The sequence below is a fragment of the Pleurodeles waltl genome, chromosome 4_2 (assembly GCF_031143425.1).
Source record: "Pleurodeles waltl isolate 20211129_DDA chromosome 4_2, aPleWal1.hap1.20221129, whole genome shotgun sequence".
NCBI classification, from domain to species: Eukaryota; Metazoa; Chordata; class Amphibia; order Caudata; family Salamandridae; genus Pleurodeles; species Pleurodeles waltl.
In genome coordinates, this window is record NC_090443.1 from 139,041,592 (window position 1) to 139,059,926 (window position 18,335).

At 44.3% G+C, this 18,335-nt stretch overlaps 1 protein-coding gene across 2 annotated transcripts in view; it reads left to right on the top strand.

The window, feature by feature from the left end:
* SP1 (Sp1 transcription factor) overlaps positions 1 to 18,335 on the top strand; it is a 136,591-nt gene that overhangs the window by 45,539 nt on the left and 72,717 nt on the right. For both annotated transcript variants that reach the window (XM_069230964.1, XM_069230963.1), the window contains exon 5: positions 15,622 to 15,821. In XM_069230964.1, the coding sequence (XP_069087065.1) occupies positions 15,622 to 15,821 (200 nt within the window). The remainder of the gene's footprint in view (positions 1 to 15,621; positions 15,822 to 18,335) is intronic.

Genomic DNA, 18,335 nt, shown 5'->3' on the forward strand with positions numbered 1-18,335 from the left:
TTGTATCATCCAAAGAAACAGTATTTTATGTGTGTACTGCTTTTGTGACCTTCTTTTTGTCACTGTACAGTTCATAAGTTACAATCGTAATGTAGCAGTGAGTATGGACTGTCATCAAAGAGCTGCTTACGAACTGCATGGCACAAATTAGAAAGCTGTTGACTCCCACCCCCCGTCTTGCATTATCCTTATGCAGATGTAAAAAAAAAAAAAAATTGCTTGCATAGAAATATATTAAAGTCAACTCTAACCACTGTGTTATGTTCTGAATCCAGAGTTTGTGCTTTTCAAGACCAAGGCATGTTTCAAAAATGCCTACCACTGTGGATGATGTGAATTCTACATCTTGTAGTCCCCTGTAGTGTGTAGTGCTTAGACACTCCACTGGTATGAGAGGTGCTATAAAACAAATGAATTACATGTGACAGATAGGTGATGGATAGAAGAGAGACCCTTATGCTTTTACCTTTTTTCCCCACCACATATTTATTTGAAAAAGATTTTTCAGATCTTTTTGTATCTTCAGGAGTCAAAAGGTTAGGAACAACTATCTTACGATATACATAGTGAGCTTTATCAACTATTGTCCCTTTTTGACCAGTTTCTTTCAACTATTGGATAGAATCTTGTTTTCCAATGTCCTCAATTGAACTTTACTTTCTAAAACCCTTTTGCTCTGAGAGCGGCATTGATTACTTAGCAGTTGCAAAAACGTTTTGACAGTCCCTTTTCTACAATTACAACAAATTTGCTCTTATAATCACACAGCTTGTTAGACTTGGATAAATAATGGCTAGATTTGTTTGGCGTACTTCGTGATAACAGAAAAAGTGTTGGGTAGATTGAGCATAGCCATGAGATGACTGCAGACAGATTTCTACCCAAAATTGTCTGTAGCTGTAGATACTCTTTATGTGCATTCTCTTCTGCCTTCTGATATTGGGCTCAGATGTGTGCAATTTGTTTCTCTTCGAATAAGTCTTTTCAAGTTTTGAGCTATTCCTGGTTGTGGTAATGCGGATTGGGCATCAAGCCCATTAGTTGATTATAAATTTTGTTTATTATATATATATATATAATTTTTTTTTTTTGCGGCTATTATGTTTGGATGTGTTCTCATGGAGCTCTGTGTCCGCTCCTCATGGTGTTGTCTCCAGGTCTGTTCAGATCTTCTTGACTTTTTGGTGTAAGCAGTAGCCACATCTCCTCTTCTTTTTTTGGATTGTCTACTTCCCTTGTTGGATTTCACGAAAAGGACCCCATTCAGGGCCTCACTCCCCTGGGGCCTTAGCTGCAGTTTTACAATCAAGAATGATCCATCTGAGATAGAAAAGACTCCATAAACAGAACTGCCCTTAGTTTGGCTCTGAGTGTTTGTGGAGCAACCTCTATAGGATATGAAACCTCTGTCTGACCCTCCAATATAAGGCCTCCTGTGCTGGTTGCCTTGCCTTGCACAAACAAACAAAAAATCCTTGCATATCATTAAGCTTGATGTTGCGACATCAAAACCGTATCACAGACAGGGTTGGCTAAGGCTGAGGCCCAAATCTACTATCTCCAAGGGAGCGCCAAAGTTAGAGCTGCCTCCTCCCCAAGGTTGTCCGGTCAGCTTCCATAAACAACCCCTACTCCTCCACATCACTGGCACCGAACAGAGCCAGCGAAACCCTTTTGAGGGAGTCCGGCATCAAGCCCAGAAGCCCTTCATCCTTCCAATCCGTCACTACCTAAAAGCACCAGAGGCAAAGGCGTTGCCAGCAAGGGAACTGCCTCAACCAAGCAATAACTTGTTCACACTCCCCAGCTCTCTTACCACTGATCACACCACACCTGTTGGGGAGGACTACAAAGGTGTGTGCCACCCTGGGAAGATATAACCTCAGCCCACTAGGCCTTCAACATTGTATCCTATTATTATTGTTTGGAGCCCACAAACACACCACCAAACATTGCACCCCACATGCATACCTTCTCCCCCACTGCTGCTTTCAGAACGAAGTAGAGGCTCTTCTTGTCAAGAAGCCATAAGGTTGCACTGATCAACCAGCAAGGCAGAGGGGTATACTCCATCTGCTTCCTCATTCCAAAGAGAACAGATTCCTCAATACTTAACTTCAGGCCTCTCAACAAATACGTTCTCAAAACATTTTCATATGGTAACTCCACAGGATTTCATTCCACTTCTCCAGCAAGGCGAATTTTGACTACCAACAACCTGAAGGTCACCTACTTTCATATCTCAGTTCACATCCGCATGCTTCTCTCATGGGATAGGGGGAGAGGTGCACTTGAGACCTCACAATTCAGGGTCTCAGGGCACCCAAGCAGTTATGTCTCCACATCAACTACCTCGAACTGCTGGCCGTCCAGTTAGCACTCGAGACCTGCCACTGTCGCATCCAAAGCAAGGTGTTCCTCATTTGCATGTATAATAATGTGACCGCGATGTACTATCTCCAGAAATATGGGCGGGGCACACTCTGTAGTTGTCAGCGCTAACTCTGGGTATTTGGCAGTGGGCACACCACCACAGGGTCCAGGGAGTACCTTCCAGGAGTTAACACTACAACTTTGCAGACCTGATCAGCAGGATGCAGCAACAAGGCCATGAGTTGGAACTCCTCCTCGAAATTGTACACCTGTGCTTCTGTTGTTGGAATTTTAGTGACGTAGATCTCTTTGCCCGTACTGAAAATATCCACACTTTGCTTTCAGGTACCCACAGTCCATGAGCAACGCACTGTGGAAGAAGTGGTCAGGGACATTTGCCTACACTTGTCCACCTCTCTCAGCTATTCTGTTTGTTGTCTAGAGGCCCCGGCAAAAATTCCTCATACTTTTGGCTTCCACTTCAGGCCAGACAACCTTGGTTCGTCAACCACTAGTTCTCAGAAGACTGATGGGCCCATGTTTGAGCCACTCCATACATGTTCCTTACAGTTCCTCTCCTTGCAGGTAACCTTCCTAGTGGCCATCACCTCTCTCAGGCTTGAGTGAGCTTTAGACTTTTTAACCCTGGAAGAACTTTTCTTCCAAGCTGAAAGGTTAGGTCAGTACTTCTGACAAGACCATAACATCTAACCAAGGTGGTCTCTTCCTTTCAGCTCAACCAACCTATTGAACTTTGAGTGTTCTTCCCTTCTCCAGAGTCAGTTGCAGAAAGGGCTTTTTGTACTCCTGATGTCAAAAGAGCCCATCTGTGTTACGTTGATAGAATGTAACCATTCTGGAAGACAGCAGCTTTTAATTTCTTAATAAAAGCCACTCAAGGGCTGTGTGCTTTCCAAAGCAGACATAGCACGCTGGATGGTCAGATGTTTACAAACCTTTTAAGGCGAGAAACCTTGGCCTGCCACTCCCAGTCTCCACTCTCTCTCTGCTAGAAAGGAGCCTCCAAACTTTTTTTGGGGGTAACATCTCCATAACTGACATTTTTTGAAGAAGCTACCTTGTCTGCTCCCCACACCTACTCCAAACATTACTGTGCAGATGCCTTAGTACACAAACAAGCCAAAGTTGCCAGGCTCTGCTATGTACACTCCAATCATGCAACATCCTGGCTAGCCACCTTTTTGGGGAGAAATGCTTTTTGCAGTCTGTGCACAGCATTTGTGTATATTGCTACATTTACCACAAATGGAAAATGTTACCCTGTAAGCATCTGTTAATTGAATGTAGTCCTATAGATTCACGTGCACCCACCTTCCCTCCAGGTAACATTGGGGTGTTAGACACCTTTTTACTTTTTTATTCCACCCCCCCCTCCCCCCCCTGCGGAAAAGGAGTCTAACAATGGAGCCAATGCCCATGTGCATTACCAACAATAGGAGTCACTATAGCTCGTTACTCAAAAAATCTTAGAAGAAAAGCAGGTTGCACAAGCTAAGCCCACCACTTGATGGCAGGACAGTAAGAAAGAGAATATGCGCAGCATGTGACTCTGCAGCACTACACCCTACAAAAAACATCTTGTTTTCCTTCGAAGAATGTTTTCGAGTCACAGGATCGAGTGACTCCTCTCGATGATAGTACGATTGGGCATTGAGTCCTTTGTTAGATTGTTTTTTCTCCACCATCTGGTTCGGACGTGTGCCTCTCGCACAGTGTTCTCGGCTCAATACAATCCTAAACTGGTTTCTCCATCTTCCTTTCTACGACGGTATTGTTTTTGAACGCATTTCTTTGAAATCCAGCCTTTGGGGGCGTTCGTGCCCGATTTCGGACCTACATCCTGTAGATCGCTTTTGGATGTGCTTCAGACCTGTTGGATTGGACTCAATTTTGCTTTAGCCCTTTGTCATTCAAAGTTCCCACACACTGATCAACACTAGCTGTGTAATTTGTCTATCCCTTGACCACCACAAGCAAACCTGCGATGCTTGTCTATCTTTTTGCTCGAAAAAAAACGCTACACGTCAGAAAAACGCGTTGACTCAAAATGGTGTCTCTGATACCAGACGATACACCAGATCTTTTCAGGGAAGAGCACCGTAGGAGGAACCACGGGAAGAGGAGACTTTTTCAATCTAACAATCTAAGACATTCAGTCTGACATCAAGAGCTAAGAGTTGTAGTCGGTGCAGACCTGGAGTACAAAGATCCCTGTACCCATGACTAAGACTGTAAAAAGCAACTTTAAAAACTGTTTTGGTAACCCCGCTTTTCCGCTGTGCAGCAAAAAAAAAAAACCGCCATCTGGCCCTACAAGCACCACCTCTGCACTGAGCACCCTGCTTTGGTGCCGGCCGCTTTGGTACCGTCCCAAAAATTGCCCTTCAGTGTTTTGGTGCTAACACCAACACCACCCCGACCAATAACTGCCAAGTCGGAAAAAAGACTGTTTCCACTCCCGCGGATTCTGGACAGTCTTTCACCACCCATTCACTGGTGGAACCAATTTTAGAAGTCATGGACACTCGTGAAGGCCGACTTCATATTCAAGAGGGAACAGGTCGTAATCTAGCATCACCCCTGTCCCTATTGAAAGGAAATTGACATTATAGGAGGCACTTGACACCTCTCTGCCTGCAAAGAAGTCTAGCGGTCATAAAGCACCACCTTTTCCACAGCCACCTTCTCAGTCCAATTCACCTGATTTACATCACCAAATTCATCCCCACATGAGGCACAGGATTTAGGAGACACTAGATGACCAGGACCCCTGGGACACATATAATCTGGAACTTATTACTCCTCGATCTCTACCCAGATAGATCATTACCACCTGAAGATTCCATCTCATATCAGCAAGTCATAGCTGGGACCGCTGCACTTCATAACGTAACCATGCACACTGATCCTATTGAGGAAGACTTTGTTTGACACCCTTGCCACAACACATAGTCCATTCCTGCCAATGCTCCCAGGCATGCTTATGCACGCTGATGAGATCTTCAAGGACCCAGTACAAGCACACATTATCACTCTGAGTTGATTAAAAATAAAATGTATAGGGTTGCACCCACTGATCAGCCCATGAACTGCAACCAAACAAGCCAATATCCAACTTACAGGGGACACTCCCATGCCTGATACAGAACGCAAAAGGTTAGAAGCAGCAGGCAAAAGGGTCGCAGATCAGGCAGCCAACTACTGGTGCATTTCGAACACACATGCTTTACTGCCATGCTGTGACACTGTGCAATGGGATGCCTTCATTATCTCCCTCAGGAGCATCAAAATGGGGGTTCTGAAATTGTAGCAGAAGGACAAACCATCACAAACAATTCCATCGGGTGTGCTTTAGATGCTGCTGATACAGCTGCATGCAGCATTAATACCAGCATCATTATTAAATGTCATTCTTGGCTTAGATGCTCTGTATTTAAGCCAGAATTTCTGCAGGCAGTCTTAAACATGTCCTTCGATAAGGAGCGACTTTTCAGAAAACAAGTCGACACAACCTTAGAAAAACTTTAAAAAGAGAAGGAAACCACAGAAGCAATGGGAGCCCTCCAAGCCGCAACACAACTTGGCAATTTTTGACGTCAAGGTTTCGTAAGGGGTTTTAGGTCATCCTTTACCGACCAGTCCTTCACACAAGCCAAGACTACCTCTCAATCCTACACCATAGGGTTTTATGGTGGTTTTTACAGAGGGAACCATACTAGAGGCAGAGGAAAGACATCGCTTCTAGAGGCTCCATCTCCCCTGCTAAACAATGTCTGCCTCCACCTTCCACAGCCACACACCACTCCTGTAGAAGGAAGACTTCAACATTTTTATCTACAATGGTCAGAGACCACCACCGACCAGTGGGTTCTTTCCATTATCCTAAATAGTTATTGTCTGGAGCTCTTTTCCACTCCACCAAACGTTCCTGCGCACAGGCTTTCACAAGAACATCTCACTCTTCTCAAAGCGGAGCTACAGTCTCTTCTCCTCAAAGGAGCCATAGAGCCAGTCCCCTTAATATATCAAGGTTCAGGAGTATACTCCCTATGCTTCCTTATACCCAAAAAAGGCGGTTCACTCAGGCCAATTCTAGATCTCAGACCGTTAAACCATTACATTCAGAGTATTTCCATATGGTCACTTTTCAAGATGTCATTCTCCTTCTCTAATAAGGTGACTTTATGACCGTGTTAGATATAAATTAACCTTACTTTTACATTCCCATCCATCCAGCACACCGCAAAAATCTCAGATTCGTGGTGGCAGGAGAACATTACCTGTTCAAGGTCTCGCCCTTTTGAGGTCACAACGGCTCTGAGTACTCACCAAGTGTCTCGCAGTAGTTGCCACACACCTCGGACAACAACACATTTGTGTCTTCCCTTACTTGAATTACTGGCTTATCAAAGTCAGCACCTTACACCATTGTCAACATCATACTCCACTCCTAGTCAATCTCCTACACACTCAGGGATTCATAATCGGTTATCCCAAATCCCATCTCCAACCGTTTCAGATACAACCTTATTTAGGCGTGGTTCTCAATACACAATTAGTGTTAGCGTTCCCCAGCCTGTGTTCAAACTTTTCACTCATTGACTTCTCAGTTAATTGAAAACCAGTCATGTACAGTGAGAATATTTATGCGCCTGCTAGGTTTGATGGCATCCTGTATTGCCATTGTGCCCCATGCAAGACTTCAGACGCATCCCCTTCAAAAGTGTCTGGTCAATGGTCTCAGGCACAAGGTCAACTGAAAGTGTTGTTGGACTGCCGGGCTCATTGCTCTCTGCAATGGTGGAATACCACAATCCTTATGAAAGAGCGGCCCTCGGACCCTGTGCCGTAGGTCATTATTACTACAGACTCATTACAGAACGGTTGGGGACCTCATCTCTGCAACCTCTCAGTGCAAGGCCTATGGAATATCACTCAACAGTCTTTGCATATCAATCACTTCCACACTTGCAGCGCACAGTAGTGCTAGTACGTACAGACAGCATGACTGCCATGTACTGTCTTCAAAAACTGGGGGACAACACGTTCATCTTAGCTGAACCATCCTGCACAGACAATCTGGTAAATGGGCAGTTCATCACCACATTCTCACATAGTGGCACATATCTCCCAGGAATGGACCATCAGTTGGCAGACCTACTCAGCAGGATGCAGCAACAAGTCTACAAATGGGAACGCCACCCACAAGTCCTACAACATTACTTTCTAAAGTGGGGAACACCTTAACTAGACCTATCAGCCACTGCACAAAACTCCAAATGCCAAAACTTCGCATCCAGGTACCCTCACCCCCAATCCAAGGGCAATGCTCGATGGATGAGTTGGTCAGAGATATTTGCTTACGGTTTTCCACCTCTCACACTCCTTCCTTTTTTAGTTCAGAAGCTCAGACAATCTTCCCTCACCATGATACTTGTAGCTCCCTAGTGGGCATGTCATCCAACACTTCTGGATCTCTCACTAGTTCCCCACCAGTAGCTCCTCAACAGGCCAAACCTTCTAACACCGAATTAAGGACAAATAAGACCTCCAGAACCAAAGTCACTCAACCTAGCAGTATGGCTTCTGAAGTCATAGAATTTGGATATTTACCACCACTGCAAGAATGTATGGACATTCTTAAAGAAGCCCGTAGACCCACAACTAGACAATGTTAGGCAGCAAAGTAGAGACGCTTTGTCTGCTATTGCCAACTGAAAAACATTGACCCACCCAAAGCAACTGTGCATCAGATTGTTACAGCATGAGTCCCAGTCATTAAGGCATTGAAGGATTTAAGAGTCATTCCACCAGCATGCCTCCAGCACCATCCTGGAACCTTAATAATGTTATCAAAAGGCCCATGCGTTCCCCTTTTGAGCCTCACCATTCCTGTCCTCTACGTTTCCTATCATGGAAAGTAGGTTTTCTAGTGGCTATCTCTTCCCTTAGACGTGTCGGTGAGCTCCAGGCTTTAACCCTGGAAGAACCATTGTTCCAGATTCACAAATAAAAAGTAGTTCTCAGAACCAATTGTAAATTCCTACCAAAGGTAGTTTTCCCAGCTTCATATCGATCGGTAGAACTACCAGTTTTCTTTCCCCAAACAGATTCTGTAACGGAAAGGGCTCTACACGCTCTTGAAGTAAAATGGGCTCTTATCTATTATTTAGACAGAATCAAACAGTTCAGGAAAAACTAAACAACTTTATGTGGCCTTTTCAATGCCCCACAAATGAAACCCTACATCAAAAGTTGGTATAGCTTGGTGCATACTCAAGCGTATTCAAACTTGTTATGCTGAAGCAAAACAAAATTTACCACTCCCACCTAGAGCACTCTCTTATAGGAAGAAAGGTGCTTCAATGGCTTTTGTAGGGAACATATCAATAGTTGATATTTGTAAAGCAGCTACATGGTCTACACCACACACCTTTACAAAACACTATTTTGTAAATGTACTAGCAAGGCAAAAAGCTAATGTTGGCCAAGCAGTACTTAGGACACTTTGCCAAACAATTGCAACTCCCACACGCTAGCCACAGCTTTATGGAGGGACTGATTTTTCAGTCTATGCACAGCATGTGTATGTACAACTACACATGCCATTGAATTGAAAATGTTACTTGCCAGTAGACATCTGTTCATGGCATGTAATGCTGTAGCTTCACAAGCGCCCTCCCTCAACCCCAGACGCCTGAGGCCTTTGCAGTTATGTTAATATGCACACATTGCATGGACCTCTTTCTCTTTTACTCTTTCCACACTACTTCACTCTCTCGTCCGCGGAGAAAACAATCTAACAAAGGACTCTATGACCTTGTGCACTATCACGGAGCGGAGTAGTCACTCGATCCTGTGACACAGAAACATTCTTTGAAGAAAAACAAGTTGTACTACTCCGAACCCAACACTAGATGGTGAGCCTGTGCACAGCATGTGAATCTACAGCACTACACGCCACAAAGAGATGTCTACTGGTGAGTAACATTTTCCTTTCCTTTCTCCTCCTCTTTCGTGAAAGCAGATAAAAAAAAAAAAATCTTGCTCTACGCAGGGACTTTCAAATATCACTTTAAAAATAAAATTTAGCAAAAATTTTCCATCTGATATAAGCATCCTAATAAATGTATGTTCGATGGCATCTGTCGCTGTAGATACGCATGTTCTGCAATAGCTCGCCATCTGGTGTTGGGCCGGAGTGTTACAAGTTGTTTTTCTTCGAAGAAGTCTTTCGAGTCACGGGACCGAGTGACTCCTCCTTTTGTCTCCATTGCGCATGGGCGTCGACTCCATCCTCGATTGTTTTTTTTCCGCCATCGGGTTCGGACGTGTTCCTGTCGCTCCGAGTTTCGGAACAGAAAAAATAGTTAATTTCGGAAGATTTTCGTCGGTATTGTTGCGTTCGGGATCGGCATACTTACATTCAACACCGCATCGAAGATCGAAGAGCTCCGGTGCCCTTCGGGGTAATTTTTCGATCCTCCGTCGGGGCCTGGTCGGCCCGACCGCGTGCTGAAGAACGCCGATGGAACGGACCCCGTTCCGTTTCTGCCCCAAATGCCACAATAAATACCCCTACACAGACCAACACTTGGTCTGCAACCTGTGCCTGTCACCTGAGCACAGCGAAGACACCTGCGAGGCCTGTCGTGCGTTCCGGTCCCGAAAAACACTCCGAGACCGTCGAGCCAGAAGACTTCAAATGGCGTCCGCACCGACAGCCCGACGGGAGTTCGAGGAACAGGAAGAGGAAGGTACCTTCTCGATCCAAGACTCAGACTCCGAAGGATTCGACGATACACAAACCGTGAGTAAGACGTCGAAAACCACACAAAGAAACATTTACAAGGCCCAGGGGACGCCACTGCCACCAGGCCATGGCTCAACCCATAAAATCGGTGACCGACCGTCGGCACCGAAAAAGGCCCAAACAGTGCCGAGATCGTCCGACTCCGGTCGAGACACCGGCACGCAGCCTTCTCGGGACCGAGAAAGTGCTGGAGACAAGCCTCGACACCGAGATGCCGGTGTGGACACGGCTCGACGCCGAGACAGCGGCACCGAAACAGATCGACGCCGAGAGGTTTCGGCCCCGAAAAGGAAAAAAGTCACCTCGGAGCCGAAAAAACATGCAGACACAGTTTCGACGCCGAAACAAACTGCAAGCGACCCAGCTTCAGGCTCTTATACAGAAGAGCACTCGCTAACCTCCCAAATGCAGAAGCATAGGTTTGAGGAAGAGCTACAAGCAACTGATGCTGACCATACGCAAAAGCGTATCTTCATTCAGCAGGGGACAGGAAAAATAAGCACCCTTCCCCCCATTAGGAGAAAGAGAAGGTTGGAGTTCCAGACGGAACAAGCACCACAACCAAAAGTGGTGAAAAGAGTTACACCACCACCCTCTCCTCCGCCCGTGATTAACGTTTCACCAGCACAAACGCCATCACACTCCCCAGCTCACACCACCATGAGCCAGGGTGACCAAGACCAGGACGCATGGGACCTATACGACGCCCCAGTGTCAGATAACAGCCCAGAGGCATACCCTACAAAACCATCTCCACCAGAAGACAGCACCGCGTACTCTCAGGTGGTGGCTAGAGCAGCACAATTTCACAACGTAAGCCTCCACTCAGAACAGGTCGAGGATGATTTCCTGTTCAACACACTCTCCTCCACCCACAGCTCCTACCAAAGCCTGCCTATGCTCCCTGGTATGCTCCGGCACGCAAAAGACATATTTAAGGACCCGGTCAAAAGTAGGGCAATCACACCAAGGGTGGAAAAAAAGTATAAGCCGCCTCCTACAGACCCGGCTTTCATCACAACACAGCTGCCACCAGACTCTGTTGTTGTAGGAGCAGCTAGGAAAAGGGCCAACTCTCACACATCTGGAGATGCACCACCCCCAGATAAAGAAAGCCGCAAGTTTGATGCAGCTGGTAAAAGAGTCGCAGCACAAGCTGCAAACCAGTGGCGCATCGCGAACTCCCAGGCACTACTTGCGCGCTATGACAGAGCCCACTGGGACGAGATGCAACATCTCATTGAACATCTGCCCAAAGACTTCCAAAATAGGGCAAAACAAGTGGTTGAGGAGGGACAGGCCATCTCCAACAACCAGATCCGCTCCTCCATGGACGCTGCAGATACAGCTGCACGGACAATTAATACATCTGTAACTATCAGAAGGCATGCATGGCTCCGAACGTCTGGATTTAAACCAGAGATTCAACAAGCAGTTCTCAATATGCCTTTTAATGAAAAAGAACTGTTCGGTCCAGAAGTGGACACAGCGATTGAGAAACTCAAAAAAGATACGGACACTGCCAAAGCCATGGGCGCACTCTACTCCCCGCAGAGCAGAGGGAATTACAGCTCATTCCGTAAAACGCCCTTTCGAGGGGGGTTTCGGGGTCAAAGCACACAAGCCAGCACCTCACAAGCCACACCGTCCAGTTACCAAGGACAGTATAGAGGAGGTTTTCGGGGACAATATAGAGGAGGGCAATTCCCTAGAAATAGAGGAAGATTCCAAAGCCCCAAAACCCCTACTACTAAACAGTGACTCACATGTCACTCACCCCCTCCACACAACACCAGTGGGGGGACGAATAGGTCATTATTACAGAGGATGGGAGAAAATCACTACAGACACTTGGGTTCTAGCAATTATCCAACATGGTTACTGCATAGAATTTCTACAGTTCCCTCCAAACATACCACCAAAAGCACAAAATTTAACAACACACCATTCCAATCTCCTAGAGATAGAAGTGCAGGCACTATTGCAAAAGAATGCAATCGAATTAGTGCCAAACACACAAATAAACACAGGAGTTTACTCACTGTACTTTCTGATACCAAAGAAGGACAAAACACTGAGACCAATCCTAGACCTCAGAGTAGTCAACACTTTCATCAAATCAGACCACTTCCACATGGTCACACTACAAGAAGTATTGCCATTGCTAAAGCTGCACGACTACATGGCAACTTTAGACCTCAAGGATGCTTATTTCCATATACCAATTCACCCATCGCACAGGAAATACCTAAGGTTTGTATTCAAAGGAATACATTACCAATTCAAGGTACTGCCTTTCGGATTAACAACCGCACCAAGAGTCTTTACCAAATGTCTAGCGGTAGTCGCTGCACACATCAGAAGGCAGCAAATACATGTGTTCCCATATCTAGACGACTGGCTAATCAAGGCCCATTCGTTAATAGAGTGCTCAAATCACACAAATCATATCATACAAACCCTCTTCAAACTAGGGTTCACCGTCAATTTCACAAAATCCAAGATTCGGCCACGCAAGGTACAACAATACCTGGGAGCCATAATAGACACATCAAAAGGAGTAGCCACTCCAAGTCCACAAAGAATTCAAAATTTCAACACCATCATACAAAGCATGTATCCAACACAAAAGATACAAGCAAAGATGGTATTACAACTCCTAGGCATGATGTCATCATGCATAGCCATTGTCCCAAACGCAAGACTGCACATGAGGCCCTTACAACAATGCCTAGCATCACAGTGGTCTCAAGCACAGGGTCACCTTCTAGATCTGGTGTTAATAGACCGCCAAACTTACCTCTCGCTTCTGTGGTGGAACAACATAAATTTAAACAAGGGGCGGCCTTTTCAAGACCCAGTGCCACAATACGTAATAACAACAGATGCTTCCATGACAGGGTGGGGAGCACACCTCGATCAACACAGCATACAAGGACAATGGAACGTACATCAAACAAAACTGCATATCAATCACCTAGAACTTCTTGCAGTTTTTCAAGCACTAAAAGCTTTCCAACCAATAATAGTTCACAAATACATTCTCGTCAAAACAGACAACATGACAACAATGTATTATCTAAACAAGCAGGGAGGGACGCACTCCACGCAGTTAAGCATGTTAGCACAAAAAATTTGGCATTGGGCAATTCACAACCAAATTTGCCTAATTGCACAGTTTATACCAGGGATACAAAATCAACTCGCAGACAATCTCTCTCGAGATCACCAACAGGTCCACGAATGGGAAATTCACCCCCAAATACTGAACACTTATTTCAAACTCTGGGGAACACCTCAGATAGACTTGTTTGCGACAAGGGAGAACGCAAAATGCCAAAACTTCGCATCCAGATACCCACACAAACAATCCCAAGGCAATGCCCTATGGATGAACTGGTCAGGGATATTTGCTTACGCTTTTCCTCCTCTCCCTCTCCTTCCTTACCTGGTAAACAAACTCAGTCAAAGCAAACTCAAACTCATATTGATAGCACCAACTTGGGCAAGGCAACCCTGGTACACAACGCTGCTAGACCTATCAGTGGTACCCTGCATCAAATTGCCCAACAGGCCAGATCTGTTGACACAGCACAACCAAAAGATCAGACACCCAGATCCAGCATCGCTGAATCTAGCAATCTGGCTCCTGAAATCCTAGAATTCGGGCACTTACAACTTACCCAAGAATGTATGGAAGTCATAAAACAAGCAAGAAGGCCATCCACCAGGCACTGCTATGCAAGTAAATGGAAGAGGTTTGTTTGCTACTGCCATATTAATCAAATACAACCATTACACACAACTCCAGAACATGTAGTGGGTTACTTGCTTCACTTACAAAAATCTAACCTAGCTTTCTCTTCCATTAAGATTCACCTTGCAGCAATATCTGCATACCTGCAGACTACCTATTCAACTTCCCTATATAAAATACCAGTCATTAAAGCATTCATGGAGGGCCTTAGGAGAATTATACCACCAAGAACACTACCTGTTCCTTCATGGAACCTAAATGTTGTCCTAACTAGACTTATGGGTCCACCTTTTGAACCCATGCACTCCTGCGACATACAGTTCCTAACCTGGAAGGTGGCATTTCTCATCGCCATTACTTCCCTGAGAAGAGTAAGCGAGATTCAGGCGTTTACTATACAGGAACCTTTTATACAACTACACAAAAATAAAGTCGTCCTAAGGACCAATCCTAAATTTTTGCCAAAGGTTATTTCACCGTTCCATCTAAATCAAACAGTGGAACTTCCGGTGTTCTTTCCACAGCCAGATACCGTAGCTGAAAGGGCACTACATACATTAGATGTCAAAAGAGCATTAATGTATTACATTGACAGAACAAAGAACATCAGAAAAACTAAACAACTCTTTATTGCATTTCAAAAACCTCATGCAGGAAACCCAATTTCAAAACAAGGTATAGCCAGATGGATAGTTAAATGCATCCAAATCTGCTACCTTAAAGCTAAACGACAGCTGCCCATTACACCAAGGGCACACTCAACCAGAAAGAAAGGTGCTACCATGGCCTTTCTAGGAAACATCCCAATGCAAGAAATATGTAAGGCAGCCACATGGTCTACGCCTCACACATTCACCAAGCACTACTGTGTAGACGTGTTATCCGCACAACAAGCCACAGTAGGTCAAGCTGTATTAAGGACATTATTTCAGACTACTTCCACTCCTACAGGCTGATCCACCGCTTTTGGGGAAATAACTGCTTACTAGTCTATTGCAGAACATGCGTATCTACAGCGACAGATGCCATCGAACTGAAAATGTCACTTACCCAGTGTACATCTGTTCGTGGCATCAGTCGCAGTAGATTCGCATGTGCCCACCCGCCTCCCCGGGAGCCTGTAGCAGTTTGGAAGTTACCTTCAATTATTTATATATGTATCATCTCAACCTTAAATAAGTGCATACTTAGTCACTCCATTGCATGGGCACTATTACTACAATTCAACTCCTACCTCACCCTCTGCGGGGAAAAACAATCGAGGATGGAGTCGACGCCCATGCGCAATGGAGACAAAAGGAGGAGTCACTCGGTCCCGTGACTCGAAAGACTTCTTCGAAGAAAAACAACTTGTAACACTCCGGCCCAACACCAGATGGCGAGCTATTGCAGAACATGCGAATCTACTGCGACTGATGCCACGAACAGATGTACACTGGGTAAGTGACATTTTCATTTCTGTCTTTCACTACCAACATCTGCTCTTAATGTTTCATTAAAACCTGTGTCCCTGCTGCCCATATAGTTTTGAAGTTGGTTATTTTACATTCTCGCCATCAAGACCCAATGCTTTTCCTAAAGCGTCTCAGTCTGCTTTAGATACTGAGATTGAAATGTTTGGATGTTTACCTAACCTCGTTCTCATTACATTTTTCAGGATGTCTGGCGATCCTGGCAAAAAGAAGCAGCACATCTGCCACATCCCAGGATGTGGCAAGGTGTATGGGAAAACTTCCCACTTGCGGGCTCACTTGCGGTGGCATACAGGTGAACGCCCCTTTGTATGCACTTGGCAATACTGCGGGAAACGTTTCACGCGTAGTGACGAGCTGCAACGACACAAGCGTACACATACTGGTAAGTCTATTACACTTTTGATGCCAATAAAAATTGTTGTTGGCACAGCTTAGATTTCAGATCTTTTGATTCACTCCTGCTTCTGAGCCCGACTCCTGCTAGTATGATTTTGTTTGTTTAATTTGTTGAGAAGCAGTAACCGCAGCTCTCGTTTAAGGGATCTTCATTGGTAGTCAGTACTTAATTTCCCCCACTCCCACCCCTCAAACTCTCACACGTGAACCCCATGAATATAGATCGGTTTTTTTTTTATTATTTTATTTTTTATTTTTAGGAAAGCAACTTTTAAAACCCACACTTTTAGAAGCCTACGGTGTTTTTGTCTAACTTTTACTAGCTCTTTTCAAATGAAGAGCTGGAATCTGATTAATAAATAGTTGGTATTGTAAAACAACGGGCAAGAAAAAAGCTTTGTCACAAACCTTGTTATAAAGGAAGGCTGACGAATTGTAGGGAAATGGGTTGCAATCTTTAGAAAATGAAAAATCCTCATTTAAGGAAGCAAACAAAACTGTGTCCCATCATATCCGGTCAGCAGTAGTTAATTACCTTTTTTCCTTTTCCTGCCTCTTGTGAGCTGGGAGCACTAAGCACCACCCTTTTTGTCTTTTATTTTTTTATTTTTTATATCTGCATGCGGCAATATAAAAGACAAAAAAGGATCCACATGAACTGTGCATCCTAAAGAACAGGGAAAATATACCACTCCATAGAAAGCTTGGTGATTGAAGATGCTTGATAACTGTCTCAGAGAGCTCCCACAAAATACAATAGCTGCTGTTCCCTGTCAAGGTCTGTTACAGTGATGAGAGATATGGTGGCTACCCGGTCGTCGTCGAAGCATCACTGCAGAGTCTATAACTTATCGGCCCATAGGGGTTCTTCATTGTTGACGCATCACACTACTTCAGATAGCTCTGTAAGTTAAAATGTCTGATAAAATAAATGGTCTTCTTGAACAGGGTCCTCCTGCTCTAAGAGCAGGTACTCTACTGAATTCACTTGTTTCCGTAGCTTAAAAGTCTTAGTCTGCTTTCTGTTCTACAGTCTTTCCAAACAAAGTAAAAGATTTAAGTCTGGGAGCAAAAGTGTTCTGGTACTTCCAACATCTGTAAAGGCAGGTAGTGCCACAGCTGAGTTGGGAAGATGTTGCTGCTTTTTATAAGATTTTATAACAGTCTGATCATCGTATAAGAGATGGACGTGAATATTTCAAGGAGAATCTTATCTGGTCATGAATTTTTATAAAGAATCTATGCAGCAAAAAACTTACCTGATCTAGCTCCTTATAGCAGTTATTGTGGCTATGGCATGAGAAGGCCATATTGGCTTCTACTAACTGGTCTTAAACCTGGAGCGCTGTAGAAAAGATCAAATCTTCTATTTTCTGGCAACAGTTATTCTGTAAATCACGATAATGGAAAAAAATAATCTCAAAATGAGGAATATCTCTAAAGCACAGGGGCTAGAATAAAGGGATTACTATTGGAAACATCTGTTAAAAAGATGGGCTACAGGATACAGGCGCCTTTATGTTTGTGTTCTTGCTCCTCCATGGGCCCAACATCAGGAACACCACCAAATGTAAATATGTTCACAACAAAGAGGCTGGAGGAAGAGGTGACTAATAATCATCTGCAGATGAAGGAAAACCAGCTACCATGGACAAGTAGTGACTCCACTTTTCCAAATTCTCTGCCCTCCGCCTTTCACTCTGGTATGTGAGAACGTTCTAATTCACCTATCAAAACGGTAAGAGGTCATAAAATTCATATTGGTATGGAGTATTGTGTAAAATGTCTATTCTTTCAGATTAAAATCCTTTATCATCAGCATGTTCACAGAAGTTGACATGGTAACATTGTGACTGAATAAAACAGGAGAGTTTACAACTTGACATAGAAGATTCAGGTTACAATGAACTTCACCATAACTATTCAAAATTTAAGGGACCTTCAGGACGCACATATCCTCATCCCAAAAGTAAAGAAACACAAAAGGTTCTTGAGGTTTCTAGTGGATGCAGTGTAGCTATTAGTACAAGGTACTGGCATTCGGCCACAGGCAGGCACCTAGTACAATTTCCAAATGCATGACAGTTGTGGCTACACACCTGAGAATGAATTTCTTTTTTTTTTTTTTTTTTTTTTTTTTTTTTTTTTTTTTTTAAATGTACCTTGGCAATTGACTCATTGAAGTGTCATACTCTCAAAAAACCCTACAAAGCTGTCTCATATTTTATACCTTTGGAGCTTGCTTGTCAATGAAGCAACGTCTTAATCGGTTCAGTTCATCCACTAGTAGGAGGCAGTACCAGAAACATAAGATGTGGTACTTCAGGGGAGAGACTGCTTTCTAATGGTCTTCTAGGCAAGACTCATTGGACTGCATGCTCTGATCTGTAGCATGTTACAGTATCCTGATTCTCCGGTATTGGATATTTCATAGATTCACGTGCCTAAATCATTCCCTGTCGTTGAAGTGGGAGTTCCAAGGTCCCATTAGAAAGCTTTG